This window comes from Neoarius graeffei, chromosome 21 (genome assembly GCF_027579695.1).
Source record: "Neoarius graeffei isolate fNeoGra1 chromosome 21, fNeoGra1.pri, whole genome shotgun sequence".
Taxonomy (NCBI): Eukaryota; Metazoa; Chordata; class Actinopteri; order Siluriformes; family Ariidae; genus Neoarius; species Neoarius graeffei.
In genome coordinates, this window is record NC_083589.1 from 2,647,329 (window position 1) to 2,664,093 (window position 16,765).

At 45.8% G+C, this 16,765-nt stretch overlaps 1 protein-coding gene across 1 annotated transcript in view; it reads left to right on the plus strand.

Annotated features, from left to right (window-relative positions):
• LOC132869646 (deleted in malignant brain tumors 1 protein-like) overlaps positions 1–16,765 on the plus strand; it is a 364,570-nt gene that overhangs the window by 243,373 nt on the left and 104,432 nt on the right. Inside the window, exons 18-25 of the mRNA XM_060902938.1 lie at positions 3,349–3,660; positions 3,869–4,186; positions 4,301–4,615; positions 4,700–5,020; positions 6,786–7,100; positions 7,317–7,676; positions 7,855–7,893; positions 8,356–8,667. Coding sequence (XP_060758921.1) covers positions 3,349–3,660; positions 3,869–4,186; positions 4,301–4,615; positions 4,700–5,020; positions 6,786–7,100; positions 7,317–7,676; positions 7,855–7,893; positions 8,356–8,667 — 2,292 coding nt within the window. The remainder of the gene's footprint in view (positions 1–3,348; positions 3,661–3,868; positions 4,187–4,300; positions 4,616–4,699; positions 5,021–6,785; positions 7,101–7,316; positions 7,677–7,854; positions 7,894–8,355; positions 8,668–16,765) is intronic.

Here is a 16,765-nt window from a genome sequence, read left to right on the forward strand (position 1 = left end):
TTTGCCGTTCCTGGGCCTGCCGCAAATTCTCCTGAGTTAAGTGGGTGAGCGTGTGGAGTTTTGCGCGCAGATCCATAACGTATTGAATTTCATTTTTGCTCTGCAAAGGTCCCTCCTCCCAATTTTCCCGCAGTACATCTAAGATGCCGCGCAGCTTACGCCCATACAGTAATTCAAATGGGGAGAACCCCATGGAGGCTTGGGGAACCTCTCGCACTGCAAACAACAAGGGTTCGAGCCACTTATCCCAGTTACGTGCGTCCTCACTTACGAATTTTTTGATAATATTCTTGAGGGTGCGGTTGAACCGTTCGACTAAACCATCCGTTTGTGGGTGATACACGCTGGTGCGGATCGGCTTAATACCCAGTAGCCCATACAGTTCGGCCAGTGTTCGTGACATAAACGAGGTGCCTTGATCAGTCAGAATCTCTTTCGGGATTCCGACCCGGGAGATGACGTGGAAGAGGGCCTCTGCAATACTACGTGCGGAGATATTGCGAAGAGGCACCGCTTCTGGGTATCGCGTTGCATAGTCCACCAGAACCAATATAAAGCGGTACCCTCGTGTTGACCGTTCTAATGGCCCGACGAGATCCATCCCAATTCGTTCAAACGGGGTCTCGATTAATGGTAGGGGGCGCAAGGGCGCTTTTGGAATGGCCGCTGGATTTACTAACTGGCATTCACGGCACGCCGTACACCACTTACGGACGTCGCCGCAAATCCCCGGCCAATAGAATCGGGCCATTACCCGGGCGAGTGTTTTATCCTGCCCGAGGTGTCCCGCCATGGGATTAAAGTGAGCCGCCTGGAATACCAATTCCCGGCGGCTCTTTGGAATTAACAACTGGGTGACACGCTCCTTCGTCTGAGTGTCCTGCGTCACTCGGTATAACCTATCCTTTAAAATGGAAAAATAGGGGAAGGTCGGGGTGGCGTTCGGCTGGAGCGTTTGACCATCGATTACTCTCACTTGGTCAAACGTGTGTCGCAGAGTTTCGTCTCGCGATTGTTCCAGTGGGAAATCCGCGAGGGATTCCCCAATAGAAAGAGGAGGGGCCGGGGGCTCCTCACTCTGTCGCGGAGATGACATAGACGGCTCTGCGACCGCAGCTCCAGCCAAAACGACACCGGGACCCCCCCGGCTAACCGGCAGGACCCACTCTTTACTAGGTGTGCCATCAACCCCCGGAATCCCAGCCAATCAGTCCCCAAGATTAAAGAGTGGGTAAGGCGAGGATTAACCGCCGCCTTTACTATAGATTTGTCCCCTCTGAAATGTATGTGGACCGACACCAACGGGTAGCAGTGAACATCCCCGTGCACACACAACACCTTCACCCCTTGTGCTCCCCCCAATGCCTCGTCTTGCACCAGGCTTTGGCGGATCGAGGTCTGGTTGCAACCCGAATCCACCAACGCCTGATAGGTCGCCCCTTGTACACTTACCGGTCTGCGATATGCTCCGGCCTGATCGAGGGCAGCCTCTGGCGCATCGGGGATCCACACCACCGCCCCCACCTCCATCGCGGCACACTGTTGCTGCAGGTGGCCCGGTTCCCCGCAGCGCCAGCAAACCGGCCCGGGCCTCCCCTCTGCAGCTGTGGATTGAGGGTCACTCACCTGGGGGGGGGGAGAGACAGACACAGAAGGGAGAAACGGGAGGGCACCACGGGTGCGGCGGGCCGGCTGGGGTGGGGCCGGCCCCCGCCTCCGTGGTGGGGGAATGGGGCGAGGACGGGACACGGGAGGAGGGGGAAGAGAGAGAGAGAGAGAAGAGGAGAGAGAAGATGACATCCGTTGTCCTGCCGCCGGGACAGCCGCCAGATGATCCTCCGCCAGTCCTACGGCCTGATCCAGCGACGCCGGGCGGTGGCACTGGACCCACTCCGCGGTTCCGGCGGGTAGGCGGGCGATGAACTGCTCCAGCGCCACCTGGTCGATGATCCCCTCGGCGTCGCGATCTTCGGCCCTCAGCCACCGCCAGCAGGCGTCCCGGAGCTGCTGGCCGAAGGCGAACGGGCTGCCAACTTCCTCCATTCGCAGCGCGCGGAAGCGCTGGCGCTGCTGCTCCGGCATGCGCCCCACGCGCTGGAGGACAGCCCGGCGAAGGTCGGCGTAGGCCAGCCGGTGGTCGGCGGGGAGCTGTAGTGCGGCTAACTGCGCCTCTCCCATCAGGAGGGGGAGGAGGCGCGCCGCGCGCTGTTCCATCGGCCACCCTGAGGCTTCGGCGACCTGTTCGAACAACGCAATGAACGCCTCGGGGTCGTCCTGCGGGCCCATCTTGGTCAAGGTGATGGGAGATGGGCCCGCGGCCGGGGCGCTGGTGGACCCCGCCGACGCGAGGAGGCGCCGGAACGCCTCACGGTCTTCCTGTTGAGCCAGCACCAGGGCTTCGAAGCGGCGCTCCTGCTCCTTCCGGAGCGTGACGAGCGTCTGGTGCTGGCTCTGCTGAGCCGTGGCGAGGGCGTGGACCAAGTCCGCGAACGGGGAGGATTCCATGGGGCTGCAGGACAGGTGCTCCACGATCCCGGGTTTCAGCACCACTGTAGGGAAGATCGCGTGTGGGTGGAGCACAGAGGACGGCAGGACAGAGATCAGGTTTAGCTATCGGCTTTATTGCCACACTTTTCAGGTTTACAATAATGCTCAAATAGCGAGAGAGACACACACACACACAGCATCTCGTCCGGGGATCATCTCCTCTGCTCTCGCTCTCCCTCCTTAAATAGGGCGGTTTACTGGGGAGAACACACAAAACACAGGTTAATGACACTCAGGTGAAGCGATTCTGCCACTTACCTTCCCCAACTCCGCCCTCCTGTCACAGACCGGTGCTTGACCACGCCCCCGCTGCCACACCAATATTTTCCTGAAGGCTCTTTCATCTGTTTCAAACTGGGTCCACTCTTCATCAGAAAGGCGGTGGATGTAATTGCCGAAATTGCCGAAGTTGCCCGAATTATTTGCTGCACCTCTCACCAGGTGAGGTCCGGAGTTGCAGGTGTTCCATTATTGTTTGTATATTTTGCCAGACGTCCGCGCAGTTTTTAGGGACAACTTTAGTGTTATCATTAAACACATAATGAACAGTACTTTCAATTCCATATTATTACTCCTTTTTCTACGTTATCGACGGCAGTCACGACGGGTGAGATAGTTAGTGCTTACTGCGTGCCGGCATCGGGCCTCCATTCGCCATTGCTCGCGCGTGCGCACACACTCTGACGCACACACACACTCTCTCACACACACACACACACACACACTCTCTCTCACACACACACACACACACACACACACACACACACACACACACACACACTCTCATTCTCTCTCTCTCAGACGGTGTGAGGTTGGTGAATGGTGAAAGTCGCTGTGCTGGGAGAGTGGAGGTTCTTCAGGATGGTCAGTGGGGAACAGTGTGTGGTGGTGGCTGGGATCTGAAAGATGCTGCAGTGGTGTGTGGAGAGCTGCGCTGTGGGGAGCCTGTAGATGCACCACAATACGGTTACTTTGGAGAAGGATCAGGACCAATCTGGATGTTTGGTCTGCAGTGTAGAGGATCAGAGTCGAAACTGAAGAACTGTGAATCATATGGGAGAGGGGAACAATATGGCTGTCATCACGGTGGTGATGCTGGAGTCACCTGTTCAGGTAAACTGCTGTATTTATGAAAAAATATTACAAATAGTAAAATTATTGCTATTATTGATTCAACTAATTTAAATGATACAAATAATTTATCTCAATTAATTTTTTATTTGATTTGATTGAAAAATTTTGCAACTTCATTGAAATGATTTATTGATATTCTGACATGTTGAAAATGTGTCCAATATTTACACACTGAAATCAAACCCAGCTCACAGAATGCCGAGACTCTCTGCTGGTCCTCACCGGTGCTCTGGGAGAGTGGAGGTGTTTCATGGAGGTTCCTGGTCCACAGTGTGTGATGCTGACTTTGACCAGCAGGATGCAGAGGTTGTGTGCAGAGAGCTGGGCTGTGGGATTCCTGTGGAGGTGCTGGGATCAGCTGCTTTTGGCCGAGGGGAGGGTCAGGTGTGGACAGAGGAGCTTCAGTGTAGAGGAAACGAATCTGATATTACCTTCTGTCCAACATCATCTTCACTCAAACACTCAACCTGCTCCCATGACAACGATGTGGGATTAAAATGTTCTGGTTAAGTATCATGATTTAACTTCTGTTTAAATAGAGATCACAAACCTGTCAATCAAACTTTAAGGTGCCTTTGTTAATTTTCCTCTTTCACCGAGCTCTCGGCTGTTTGTTCAGCTCACACAGGGGCGCGGCTGGTGAACGGATCGGACTCCTGTTCCGGTCGAGTGGAGCTCCAGTACCTCAGTGAGTGGGGCACAGTTTGTGCTGTAAGCTGGGATAGGAGAGCTGCAGATGTTCTCTGTGCACAGCTGGATTGTGGGAGTGCTGTGGCTGTGGTGGAGGTCGACTGGTTTGGGGAGGGGCATGACCCCATCTGGGCTGATGTGTTTGATTGTCAGGGAAATGAGACACACCTCTCACAATGTGGCGTCTCATCATGGAGTCGAGCTGCATGCTCTCATCAACACGATGCTGGAGTCATCTGTAATGGTGAGATATTAACGTCACGTACACCATGTTAGTGAATAAAGTCAGTGTTCATTAGAATATTTAAACCATGTTCTTCTGCTTCAGGATCATCCGTGGCATTTCATGAGGGGCGAGTGCGGTTGTCTGGAGGGAGCGAGTGTCAGGGGGAGGTGGAGATTTATTTCAGGCAGGACTGGAGGAGAGTTCTCCTGGACTCGTGGAGTCTGTCTGAGGCGTCTGTGCTCTGCAGACAGCTGGGCTGTGGCTCTGTGCTGAACTACCACTCCTCTCCATCCACCACTGAACACAAACACATGTGTGTAACGGGTTTCAGCTGCTCTGGGACTGAAGCTCATCTGGGGAACTGCAGCAGAGCACAAAATGTCAGCTGCAGCTCCGGGGAACAGCTGTACATCACCTGCTCAGGTAAGCAGCACAACACCGACCAATGAGCACCAATTAACAAGAGGAATAAATGTTTTATCATTCTAAAGTGTTCTATTAAATATACAGAATAATCACATAGTCTACAAAGGGATATTAGTTTTATATACAACCCCGATTCCAAAAAAGTTGGGACAAAGTACCAATTGTAAATAAAAACAGAATGCAATGATGTGGAAGTTTCAAAATTCCATATTTTATTCATAATAGAACATAGATGACATATCAAATGTTTAAACTGAGAAAATTTATCATTTAAAGAGAAAAATTAGGTGATTTTAAATTTCATGACAACAACACATCTCAAAAAAGTTGGGACAAGGCCATGTTTCCCACTGTCAGACATCCCCTTTTCTCTTTACAACAGTCTGTAAACGTCTGGGGACTGAGGAGACAAGTTGCTCAAGTTTAAGGATAGGAATGTTAACCCATTCTTGTCTAATGTAGGATTCTAGTTGCTCAACTGTCTTAGGTCTTTTTTGTCCTATCTTCCGTTTTATGATGCGCCAAATGTTTTCTATGGGTGAAAGATCTGTACTGCAGGCTGGCCAGTTCAGTAACTGGACCCTTCTTCTAAGCAGCCATGATGCTGTAATTGATGCAGTATGTGGTTTGGCATTGTCATGTTGGAAAATGCAAGTTCTTCCCTGAAAGAGACGTCGTCTGGATGGGAGCATATGTTGCTCTAGAACCTGGATATACCTTTCAGCATTGATGGTGTATTTCCAGATGTGTAAGCTGCCCATGCAACACGCACTAATGCAACCCCATACCATCAGAGATGCAGGCTTCTGAACTGAGTGCTGATAACAACTTGGGTCATCCTTTTCCTCTTTAGTCCGAATGACACGGCGTCCCTGATTTCCATAAAGAACTTCAAATTTTGATTCGTCTGACCACAGAACAGTTTTCCACTTTGCCACAGTCCATTTTAAATGAGCCTTGGCCCAGAGAAGACGGCTGTGCTTCTGGATCATGTTTAGATATGGCTTCTTCTTTGAACTATAGAGTTTTAGCTGGCAACGGCGGATGGCACGGTGAATTGTGTTCACAGATAATGTTCCCTGGAAATATTCCTGAGCCCATCTTGTGATTTCCAATACAGAAGCATGCCTGTATGTGATGCAGTGCCGTCTAAGGGCCCGAAGATCACGGGCACCCAGTATGGTTTTCCGGCCTTGACCCTTACGCACAGAGATTCTTCCAGATTCTCTGAATCTTTTGATGATATTATGCACTGTAGATGATGATATGTTCAAACTCTTTGCAATTTTACACTGTCGAACTCCTTTCTGATATTGCTCCACTATTTGTCGGCGCAGAATTAGGAGGATTGGTGATCCTCTTCCCATCTTTACTTCTGAGAGCCGCTGCCACTCCAAGATGCTCTTTTTATACCCAGTCATGTTAATGACCTATTGCCAATTGTCCAAATGAGTTCCAATTTGGTCCTCCAGCTGTTCCTTTTTTGTACCTTTAACTTTTCCAGCTTCTTATTGCCCCTGTCCCAACTTTTTTGAGGTGTGTTGCTGTCATGAAATTTCAAATGAGCCAATATTTGGCATGAAATTTCAAAATGTCTCACTTTCGACATTTGATATGTTGTCTATGTTCTATTGTGAATACAATATCAGTTTTTGAGATTTGTAAATTATTGCATTCTGTTTTTATTTACAATTTGTACTTTGTCTCAACTTTTTTGGAATCGGGATTGTACTTTATTAAATTCAATAAATCTTCAACTCAGACCCCAGGTCCATCAGGCTGGTTGGTTCTGGTGGAGACTGTGCAGGAAGACTGGAGGTTTTCCACAGCGGCTCGTGGGGGACAGTGTGTGATGACTCGTGGGATATTGAGGATGTGCAGGTGGTGTGCAGACAGCTGCAGTGTGGAGAGGCCCTCAGTACCCACATACCAGCCTGGTTTGGTCCTGGTACTGGGTCCATATGGCTGAATGAGGTGGAGTGTGAGGGGAACGAGACATCCCTGTGGAACTGCAGATTTCAGCGGTGTGAAGAGGGTGAATGTGGACACCAGGAGGACGTAGGAGTCGTGTGCTCAGGTACAGTGTGATGACTGAGATTAAACCTGTTAAATATGGACATGTCTGTGTTTCAAATCTCAGCTCCAATGTTCCTGAAATTCAACATGAGAGTAAGGAGCTGTTTATAAATGTCATCCATGTTGAATATCGTTTTAAATAAAGATAATATTACACGTCTTTAACTGAGTCAGTAAAACAGGATTTTTACAAATGAAGTCGTCCTTCTTCTAGCAGAGTTTAAAGAGATCCGACTCACGGAGGGCTGTGAGGGGAATCTGGAAGTGTTCTACAATGGAACCTGGGGTAATGTGTGTCACAATCAGATGGAGCAGGAGTTAGAAACAGCAGACATGGTGTGTCGAGAGCTGAACTGTGGAAGACGTGGCAGTCTGTCAAACACTGCAGCGAGAGTAAAATCTGCTCGGAACTGGCTGGATCATCTGAAGTGTAGGAAACACGACTCTAATCTGTGGCAGTGTCCATCTTCACCCTGGGGACAGAACCGCTGTGATAATGGTGATGAGGTGGTTCATATTACCTGTACAGGTGGGTGGATTCAGACTTTTCTGCTTCTGTCCGTTGCCATAAACTGCAGTGTTTCATTGTGAATAGTGTATAACTAATGTTGCTGAAATATAAAGTGTATTTGGTAAAAAATCCTGTGAAAAGTCTGAGGAAAGTCTGCTCTGAGAGATAAACCTGCATGTGAAACCTTTTCATTAATGCATGGATTTTATTCCTGCAGATGATGGAAAGTCTCTCCATCCACGAGAAAAGTGCTCTTCATTTCCCTCTCAGAAACATTGCTCAAGTAAGGATGGATAAGGAAAAGCTTTTTGTACTGTTCTTCATTTGCATTTGTTAGACAGAAGATATTTCCTCATGGGTTTATAAAATCATTTTCTGAGGACTTGAATGGATTTCCTCACAGAACCATCCTGAGGGCATCAGTCTTCCTCACACTTCATGAAAATTCAACCAACAGAGATCAAATCAGGAAACAGAACCCAAAGCTGATCTTACTGCTTTACATGATTTCATTCAGCAGCAATTCATTCCTTTATTTATGAATAACACATCAAAGTAAACACCTGGATATGGAGTTGGTACGGTATGAGATTTTTTTCAGAAGACCTCAGAAAGTGTTTTTGGTAAACGAGCCCATGTTGAGTGTAATATAAGGTTGTATTATCATTGTGCTGTAGTGAGCTGTGTGGCTGGAGCTGTTCTTCAGCGTAGGTGTGTTTCCTCATGTGTGATGTGTGTGATGTAGAGCGCTGGTCTCTCAGGCTGAGGGGAGATAAGGGAAGCTGCTCTGGGGGGTTGGAGGTGTATCATAACGCTATGTGGGGCTCCGTTTGTGATGATCAGTGGAACATCAGCAACGCTCAGGTGGTGTGCAGACAGCTGGGCTGTGGGTCGGCGCTGAGAGCTGAGAGGAATGTTACTGGTTCTGGTGAAGGGATGATCTGGCTGAACAGAGTGAAGTGTCGAGGGGATGAGATTCACCTGTGGGACTGTCATCATTCCCTGAAGAAACACATTGGCTGCTCTCATGCTGGAGTCACCTGTGCAGGTCAGAGGGGTGCACTAACTTTTCAGCTTTCTGTCTCTGCTCATTACACTTTTCTCCCACTGTTAAGACTTGCTGACTTTTATTTATAATCTTCGATGTAATCTTGAAAGCTCAGATCTGAAACAGTAATTCACTCATCAGCATCTCATAATCCTTATTGAGTGAGAGTTTATTTTTATTGGAGGATAGAAATGTTTTTTTTTTTTCTTTTTGTAAATACAGACATATCCACTGTGTTCACGGTGAGACCCACCACCACATCAGGTCTGTATATTTGTTCCAGTACAATAATTGCTACTGTTCAGTATTTTTCTAAATATTTATGATTACAGTGTCGTATCGAGATCCTCTTCTGTGTTTCTGACTTCAGTAAGAGCCACTCAAACTCCTCCATCAGCTAGAGCTCCATCCAGCCCTCCACTGGTTCTCTTTGTGTTGGGAACGCTGCTCTTCCTGGCCTTAGTGCTTCTGCTGCTCCTGTTTTACCAGAACAGAGCGCTCAGGAGAGGTACGACACATTCACACATTTTCTTTTCTCTCCAACACCAGCTCTATTATTGGATTATCTCATCTCTCATCTCATTATCTCTAGCCGCTTTATCCTGTTCTACAGGGTCGCAGGCAAGCTGGAGCCTATCCCAGCTGACTACGGGCGAAAGGCAGGGTACACCCTGGACAAGTCGCCAGGTCATCACAGGGCTGACACATAGACACAGACAACTATTCATACTCACATTCACACCTACGGTCAATTTAGAGTCACCAGTTAACCTAACCTGCATGTCTTTGGACTGTGGGGGAAACCGGAGCACCCGGAGGAAACCCACGTGGACACGGGGAGAACATGCAAACTCCGCACAGAAAGTCCCTTGCCGGCCACGGGGCTCGAACCCGGACCTTCTTGCTGTGAGGCGACAGCGCTAACCACTACACCACCGTGCCGCCCCAATTATAAACTCTTTATTATTATTACCTCCACCAAGGAGGTTATGTTTTCGGTAGCGTTGGTTTGTTTGTTTATTTGTTGGTTTGTTCGCAACATTACGGAAAAAGTAATGAACGGATTGCTCTGAAATTTTTTCCAAAGGTGTGACTGGGCACAAGTAACAATCCATTAAATTTTGGCGATGATCCGGATCACCTTCTGGATCCCGGATTTTTTTAAAGATTAATTTTTCTCCGTTGAAATGAATAGGAGCGCGACGCAAAAAACAGATTTTTCCTTCTGTAGGCCAAACCGTAAGGTGTAAAGTCATGAAACCTGGTAGATTGATAGAGGAGTGGACCCTGATTGATTTCATCAAGTTTTATGTTGGTACGTCTCACGCTGTAGTGCCACCAACTGATCACAGTCTTACATGCGTTCATGCACGTAACTTTTGATCTGTATGTCTGCTTTTCATAATTTTGGTGCCATTGGAATCCTTGGCGCTAGACGATTCCAACGCATCCTATGACGTCATTCTCCGCCTCAGGAGATTTTCTGCCATTTTGAATTTTGTTCAAAGTGAAGGTAGAGTGACCCTGGCCGCATGTTTTGTCCAATCATCACGAAACTTGGCACACATGATCTCCAGTCCCTGCCTAATGAATGCTATTCGTTTCGCTCTCATACGTCGAAGCGGTCGCCCGTGGCAGCCAATCAAAATCGATGGCAAAGCCACCAAACAAGAAGTGAGCTCATATCTCGGAAACGCTTTGACATATCAAGACCATATTTAGTGGCATGACTTTGGACACGATCCAAAGTACCCTCATCAAATATGGTGTCATGTGGCCACTAGGGGCATCACAATTAGCAAAATCGTAGTTTGGCTCATGTCTCAGAAATGCTTTGACGTATCAAGACTATATTTGTTGAGATGACTTTCGGCACCAGTTCATGTAACCTCATCAAATTTGGTGTCATTTGGCCACTGGGGTGGCCACAATGAGCAAAAATGTGTTTTGTGTCATATCTCTTTACGGATTTAGAATTACATCTAAATTTTCATGTTAGTGATGCTCTGGGATGTCCCTGTAAAGAACCTTGCCAGCCTGTCATCTCCGTATGAGAATCTGCCTTGTGTCTTGGCCAAACTTTCGCGTGTTGACACAAAACTTGTCGTGTGGGCGTGCGGTCGCCTCTCTTGCCATGTCGTCATGGCGGTGCACCTGAGCAAGCACACTTTTGCATTTTCTCCAGAAATGCATTCTAGTTATTATTATTACCTCCGCCAAGGAGGTTGTTTTCGGTAGCGTTGGTTTGTTTGTTACGGAAAAAGTAATGAACGGGTTGCTGTGAAATTTTTTCCAGAGGTGTGACTGGGCACAAGTAACAATCCATTAAATTTTGGTGGTGATCCGGATCACCTTCTGGATCCCGGATTTTTTAAAGGATTCTTGGCGGAGGTCTGCGCTCTCCGAGTGCTTTTCTACTTATTATTATTATTATTATTCTCCACTCCCAGATGTCTCTAAGACAAGGCGTAAGACTCAGCCTGAGGCAGTCTATGAGGAGATCAACCACAGATCCATCACTCGAAGAAGCAGGAGCTCCACTCAAAGAGGTGAGTGAGATGTGAACTGATCTCCATCACACTGAGGGCCCGGTCCCACAACACCCATAACTATAACTCTACCTATAACTCCAACTCTGACTCTCCCTCTGCCTGAGTTTAGTTCCAGTCTGGAGCAGAAACACCACAACTATAATCCCCACGATAATATCGCTTGGTCCTGACCCTCAGGGAAATAAATATTCATGATTGTTGGTTTAAACAATGAGCTGATTGGTCAGATGTTTGATGGGATCAGGTCCAGGCCTGGAAACATCGCTCCAGAAGCAGCGATATGGATAAACCCAGGCCTGGGCTATAGGGATCCATATCACTCTGGTGTGAGCACCGACCACATACACTGCAGGGGACCCAGTTATTTATAGTTAGAGTTAGAGTTATTGTGGGAGCGGGCCTTCAAACAATATTTTCCCCCAAATCCAGTGAGATTTATTTCTTTACAACTATAGATGAAAGTCTTCCAGATTTATCCAGAAATCCGGATATTTGACAAAACTCTTGAAAATCTCCGGTTTTCCGAATGGAGAAATTTATTTTTCAGATTTTTTGCGTTCTTAGATGCGGCATAATACTTCGCATCGTCCTTGCATGGGCGCGGTCCTTAAATAGCCCAAACATAGTTCATTGATTAAAGACAGGTGTTCTTTGTTAACAGCGCACGTGCCGGAGCTCGTTAGGCGCGAGCGCCCAAGGCACGCCTTCTGGTGCACGAGCTAAGGCACGCAGGACTGACACCGTTCTGTGCAAGCGCAACACAATCGCACTAGAAAGCATGTTCAAGCTGCCAGTGTAGGTCTTGCGTGTTATTAAAATATTTTCGGGGAACGTTGCCCCCCCAGTTTGACTTTCAAAAGTTCAGAATTTTTTTCTTTGCTCCACTTTCATCTCTTTTACAACAAATCAATAAAAATGAATAAAAATGAGTGTGTGTGAGAGGAAGTGTGCAGTTGGAGTCCATGTGGTGTCGAGACAGAATTCTGCTGATAAACATCTATTAAAGCTTCTGATTTAGTGCAAGTGTGTGTGTGTGTGTGTGTGTGTGTGTGCCTACGTGCTTTCCGGAGCCCTGAACCCCCTCTCTGCGTGTGTGTGTGTTTATGTGTGTGTGTGTGCCTACGTGCTTTCCTGAGCCCTGTAACCCCCCCCCCCCCCCCCCCCATGTGTTCCTGTACAGGTGCATTACTCTCTCCCTCCGTGTGTGTGTGTGTATGATTTACCAAAAATGAATAAAAATAAGTGTGTGTGAGAGGAAGTGTGCAGTTGGAGTCCATGTGGTGCCGAGACAGAATTCTGCTGATAAACATCTATTAAAGCTTCTGATTTGCTGCGTTTGAACGTCAAGTCGAGTCAAATTTATTTATAAAGCAAATTTTAAAAGAACAGCAGTTGAGCAAAGTGCTGTACAATCATCACAACACACACCATAAAACACCACAATAACACACAAACACCAAGTTAAGAGACAAATCACACCATCAAATAATAATAATAACAATAATCTGGGGTGGCACGGTGGTGTAGTGGTTAGCGCTGTCGCCTCACAGCAAGAAGGTCTGGGTTCATGGCCGGCGAGGGCCTTTCTGTGCGGAGTTTGCATGTTCTCCCCGTGTCCGCGTGGGTTTCCTCCGGGTGCTCCGGTTTCCCCCACAGTCCAAAGACATGCAGGTTAGGTTAACTGGTGACTCTAAATCAGTGGCGGTTCTAGACCAAAATTACTAGGGGGGCCGAGGTGGGGCCAGTGTTTTTTCAGGGGGGCACATATGGGCAAAACATGGCAATATTTAAGAGTTCAAAATGTTTTGTTTAGTTTCTTTAAAACCAAAACAAAATACATTGAGCATAAATACAATGAGATAAACATTCTGTCTCAATAGCCTAAACATAAAATAAATTGTGCTCAGTAAATCTTAAAACCATGTTTCTCTTTTTTGTAAAATAAGATTTCTATTTTTGCATATAATGAACCTTTTCTTCAGACGTGGCTGCACTGGAGTGTCATCCAAGCACTTGCTGATATCTGGAGAAAGATGAATACAGTAAATATGAGAGTACGACTGAGAACAACATTTATTTATCATTATTCATTTATTAATTTATTATTATATCTATTATTTGTATTTTATATTTATTAATTATTATTCAGACTTCACACTTTCAGGGTAGGCTATATGAATTGTAGGTCGACACTGCTCACACACATACATTTGTTCAACATCACAAACCTGATGGTGCTGTACTTGATATGCATGGTGAATCTGGTTGTCCCAATGACTTGTTGGGTTGTCCCTCATTCTGTCCCTCAATCTGATCCTGAATGTCTTCATCCTCACTCTCAGATTGCCTTTCAGATGCCTCACTTGCCACCTCTCCAACCACCACCTCTGGCTCTCTCTCCACCTCTGGCTCTCTCTCCTCTTTCATAATCTTCATCTTCCTTACTCTCTCTATGTTGCTTTTTGCCAACAGGGGCAAAAAAAGGACATAATGTCCTTCTTGCTCCTTTCCATGATGATAGCCTACAGTAGGTCTATACTAAAAAGTAAACGGAGAGGAATGTAGCCTCTACATATCAAAAGGCCATTAAAGTTTAACAAAAAGGTTAAACACTGTCGGTTATTTTACCCATTTCCCAAAAATATTAAGTTAGGCTACTTATTGCTGTGCAATGCACTTTTAAGAAAGTGCAATAAAATTGATTTATTATTGTAGTGAACAACAACAGTAAAACACGGATATGTGCAAACACTGACGTTACGAAATTGAATAAATTTCCTTACCTTCGCCTCTTTGCAGTAGCCTAGTCCTTGCAGGGCTGCAGCTGTTATCTCTCATGTCTGAAGTTTACAATTCGCGCTGCTGCGGGTCTTTCTGCTGCAGGTAACAGTGTGCGTGTAGCGTTTTAAGGAGTCCGTGTAGAACACTCCGTCATGTCAGTTCCGATCTTCGAGCCAGCGCACGTCAAAATTAATAAATCTTGTTACCTGTTCAGCACAGGGGCCACAACAGGGGCCAGGAGCAATTTTACAGGGGCACTGGCCCCCCCGGCCCCCGTTTAAAACTGCCTATGCTCTAAATTGACCGTGAGTGTGAATGGTTGTCTGTGTCTACACTACCGTTCAAATGTTTGGGGTCACCCAGACAATTTTGTGTTTTCCATGAAAAGTCACACTTTTATTTCCCACCATAAGTTGTAAAATGAATAGAAAATATAGTCAAGACATTTTTCTCGCCATTTTGAGCATTTAATCAACCCCACAAATGTGATGATCCAGAAACTCAATCTGCTCAAAGGAAAGTCAGTTTTATAGCTTCTCTAAAGAGCTAAACTGTTTTCAGCTGTGCTAACATGATTGTACAAGGGTTTTCTAATCATCCATTAGCCTTCTGAGGCAATGAGCGAACACATTGTACCATTAGAACACTGGAGTGATAGTTGCTGGAAATGGGCCTCTATACACCTATGGAGATATTGCACCAAAAACCAGACATTTGCAGCTAGAATAGTCATTTACCACATTAGCAATGTATAGAGTGGATTTCTGATTAGTTTAAAGTGATCTTCATTGAAAAGAACAGTGCTTTTCTTTCAAAAATAAGGACATTTCAAAGTGACCCCAAACTTTTGAACAGGAGTGTATATGTCAGCCCTGTGATGATCTGGCGACTTGTCCAGGGTGTACCCCGCCTTTCACCCAGAGTCAGCTGGGATAGGCTCCAGCTTGCCTGCAACCCTGTAGAACAGGATAAAGTGGCTAGAGATAATGAGATGAGAGAATAATCTGAAAAAGTCACTGATAATTTTGAACCTTCATCTGTTTCAAACGTAAACTGACAATGTTAATGTTAACAGTCTTGCACCATTTGCTTCACACCGAGCAACATTCACCTCGCGGCTCACTTCAGTTCCCCCTACACACACACACACACACACACACACACAGAGTTGTGTAATGTGACTCTTCTTACGATGCATTTACACTCCATCCAATCTACACTTTCACTGCACTGTTCACCAGTTACACTTTTTAAAAGCCTGACGATGATTTCTCTTCTTACACACTGACACACAAATCTCATCCACTTCTCTTTTTAAACACAACTTTCCTCTTCTGGATCATTTTATAGAAACTCCATCTGTTTGTGTTTTATTTCCATTACAATCTGCACTGAAGATTGTGTTTACTCCCTAAAGTATCTGTCCATGGAAACAGCTGACGCAATTAGTGCATTAAAAACTGAACATCACCGACCTGACCTCGCAAAGGAGCTCAAAGGGCAAATCTGACAGTTGATTCAGGGAGAATGGGTGTATATTTGGGGTTGTTTACTGTCACATGTTCTCAGCCAAAAACTTTATTTCAGGGTGAAAATGACATTTTTGTCTCTTTTGATAGTTTTTCAGACTTTAGAGCTGAAAATATCAGAGAAACCTGTGATTTGACAGAACGAACAGAAAGAGCAGATGTAAATTATACACAGTGAATAATACATTTCATTTATGTCGAGGTCATAGTTTCGGGTAAAAGTGGAGAAAACACCGACGCAAAGTTTTCAGTGATAACCATCACACTGGGGAATTTCTGATCCAGCTTTTGATAAAATATATCAGTTTGTCAATAATCTACAAAAGAATATGCACTAAAGAAAAAATACAAGGTCATTGTCTGTAAATATGAAACTATTTTTTATGATTTTTTGAAAATAGTACAGTCAGAAACAGAAAATGACCTTTTTGACCAGTAGGTCAAAGGTCAGATTTGACACTTGATTCTGGTAGAACGGGTCGGTGTTTGGGGTCGTTTACTGGAACATATTAGAAGCCAAAATCAATATTTCATGGTGAAATGGTGATCGTGACCATTTTTGCGAGCGCCAAAATATATTAAATTCAATTTTTCCAAAACTGACAAAGAATTCTTGACCAAAGAAGAACCTGCACTGGTCCAGAGCAAATCATAACTTTTGGCACCATTGGTGTTTATGAACATGTTGTGGTTTTGGCTGTTTCGGAAACAAACCGTTTTCGACCGCAGTCCAGAAAACATCATCACAGGTCAGTTTTTATCTGGAAATAAAAAAAAAGAAAAGCTGCTGAGGGAACCACTGTTTATAGCTGCGATGACATCAGTAAGCAAAGTAACTAACTTATTTTTCCAAAGATATACAACATTATCTGTAACTATAAATGGATGAAAAGTACAAGATCTAATTCTTTACTCAGTGAAAAACTGCAATTGTTGGCAAATTCCCATGGTCTAAGAGGAATAAAACACTTGGGGACATGCTGTTGTAGGTAAATTATCAACGTTAGGGTGGTAGCAGTATCTCAGCTTCATCACACCACCCTGTAACTCAGTATTTTACTAGAACAGCAACACACACAGTGGTTTATTACTGATTCATTGATTTCTTCAGGAGACCGTCCAGAAGATTATGATGATGTCATCACTGAGGAACAGGATGGAGGAGAGACAGAAAGTGAGTGAGTTGTTTATTCTGGTAATGTACGTGAGTGCAAAGGCAGCAAAGTTAAAGTGTGACTCTATTCT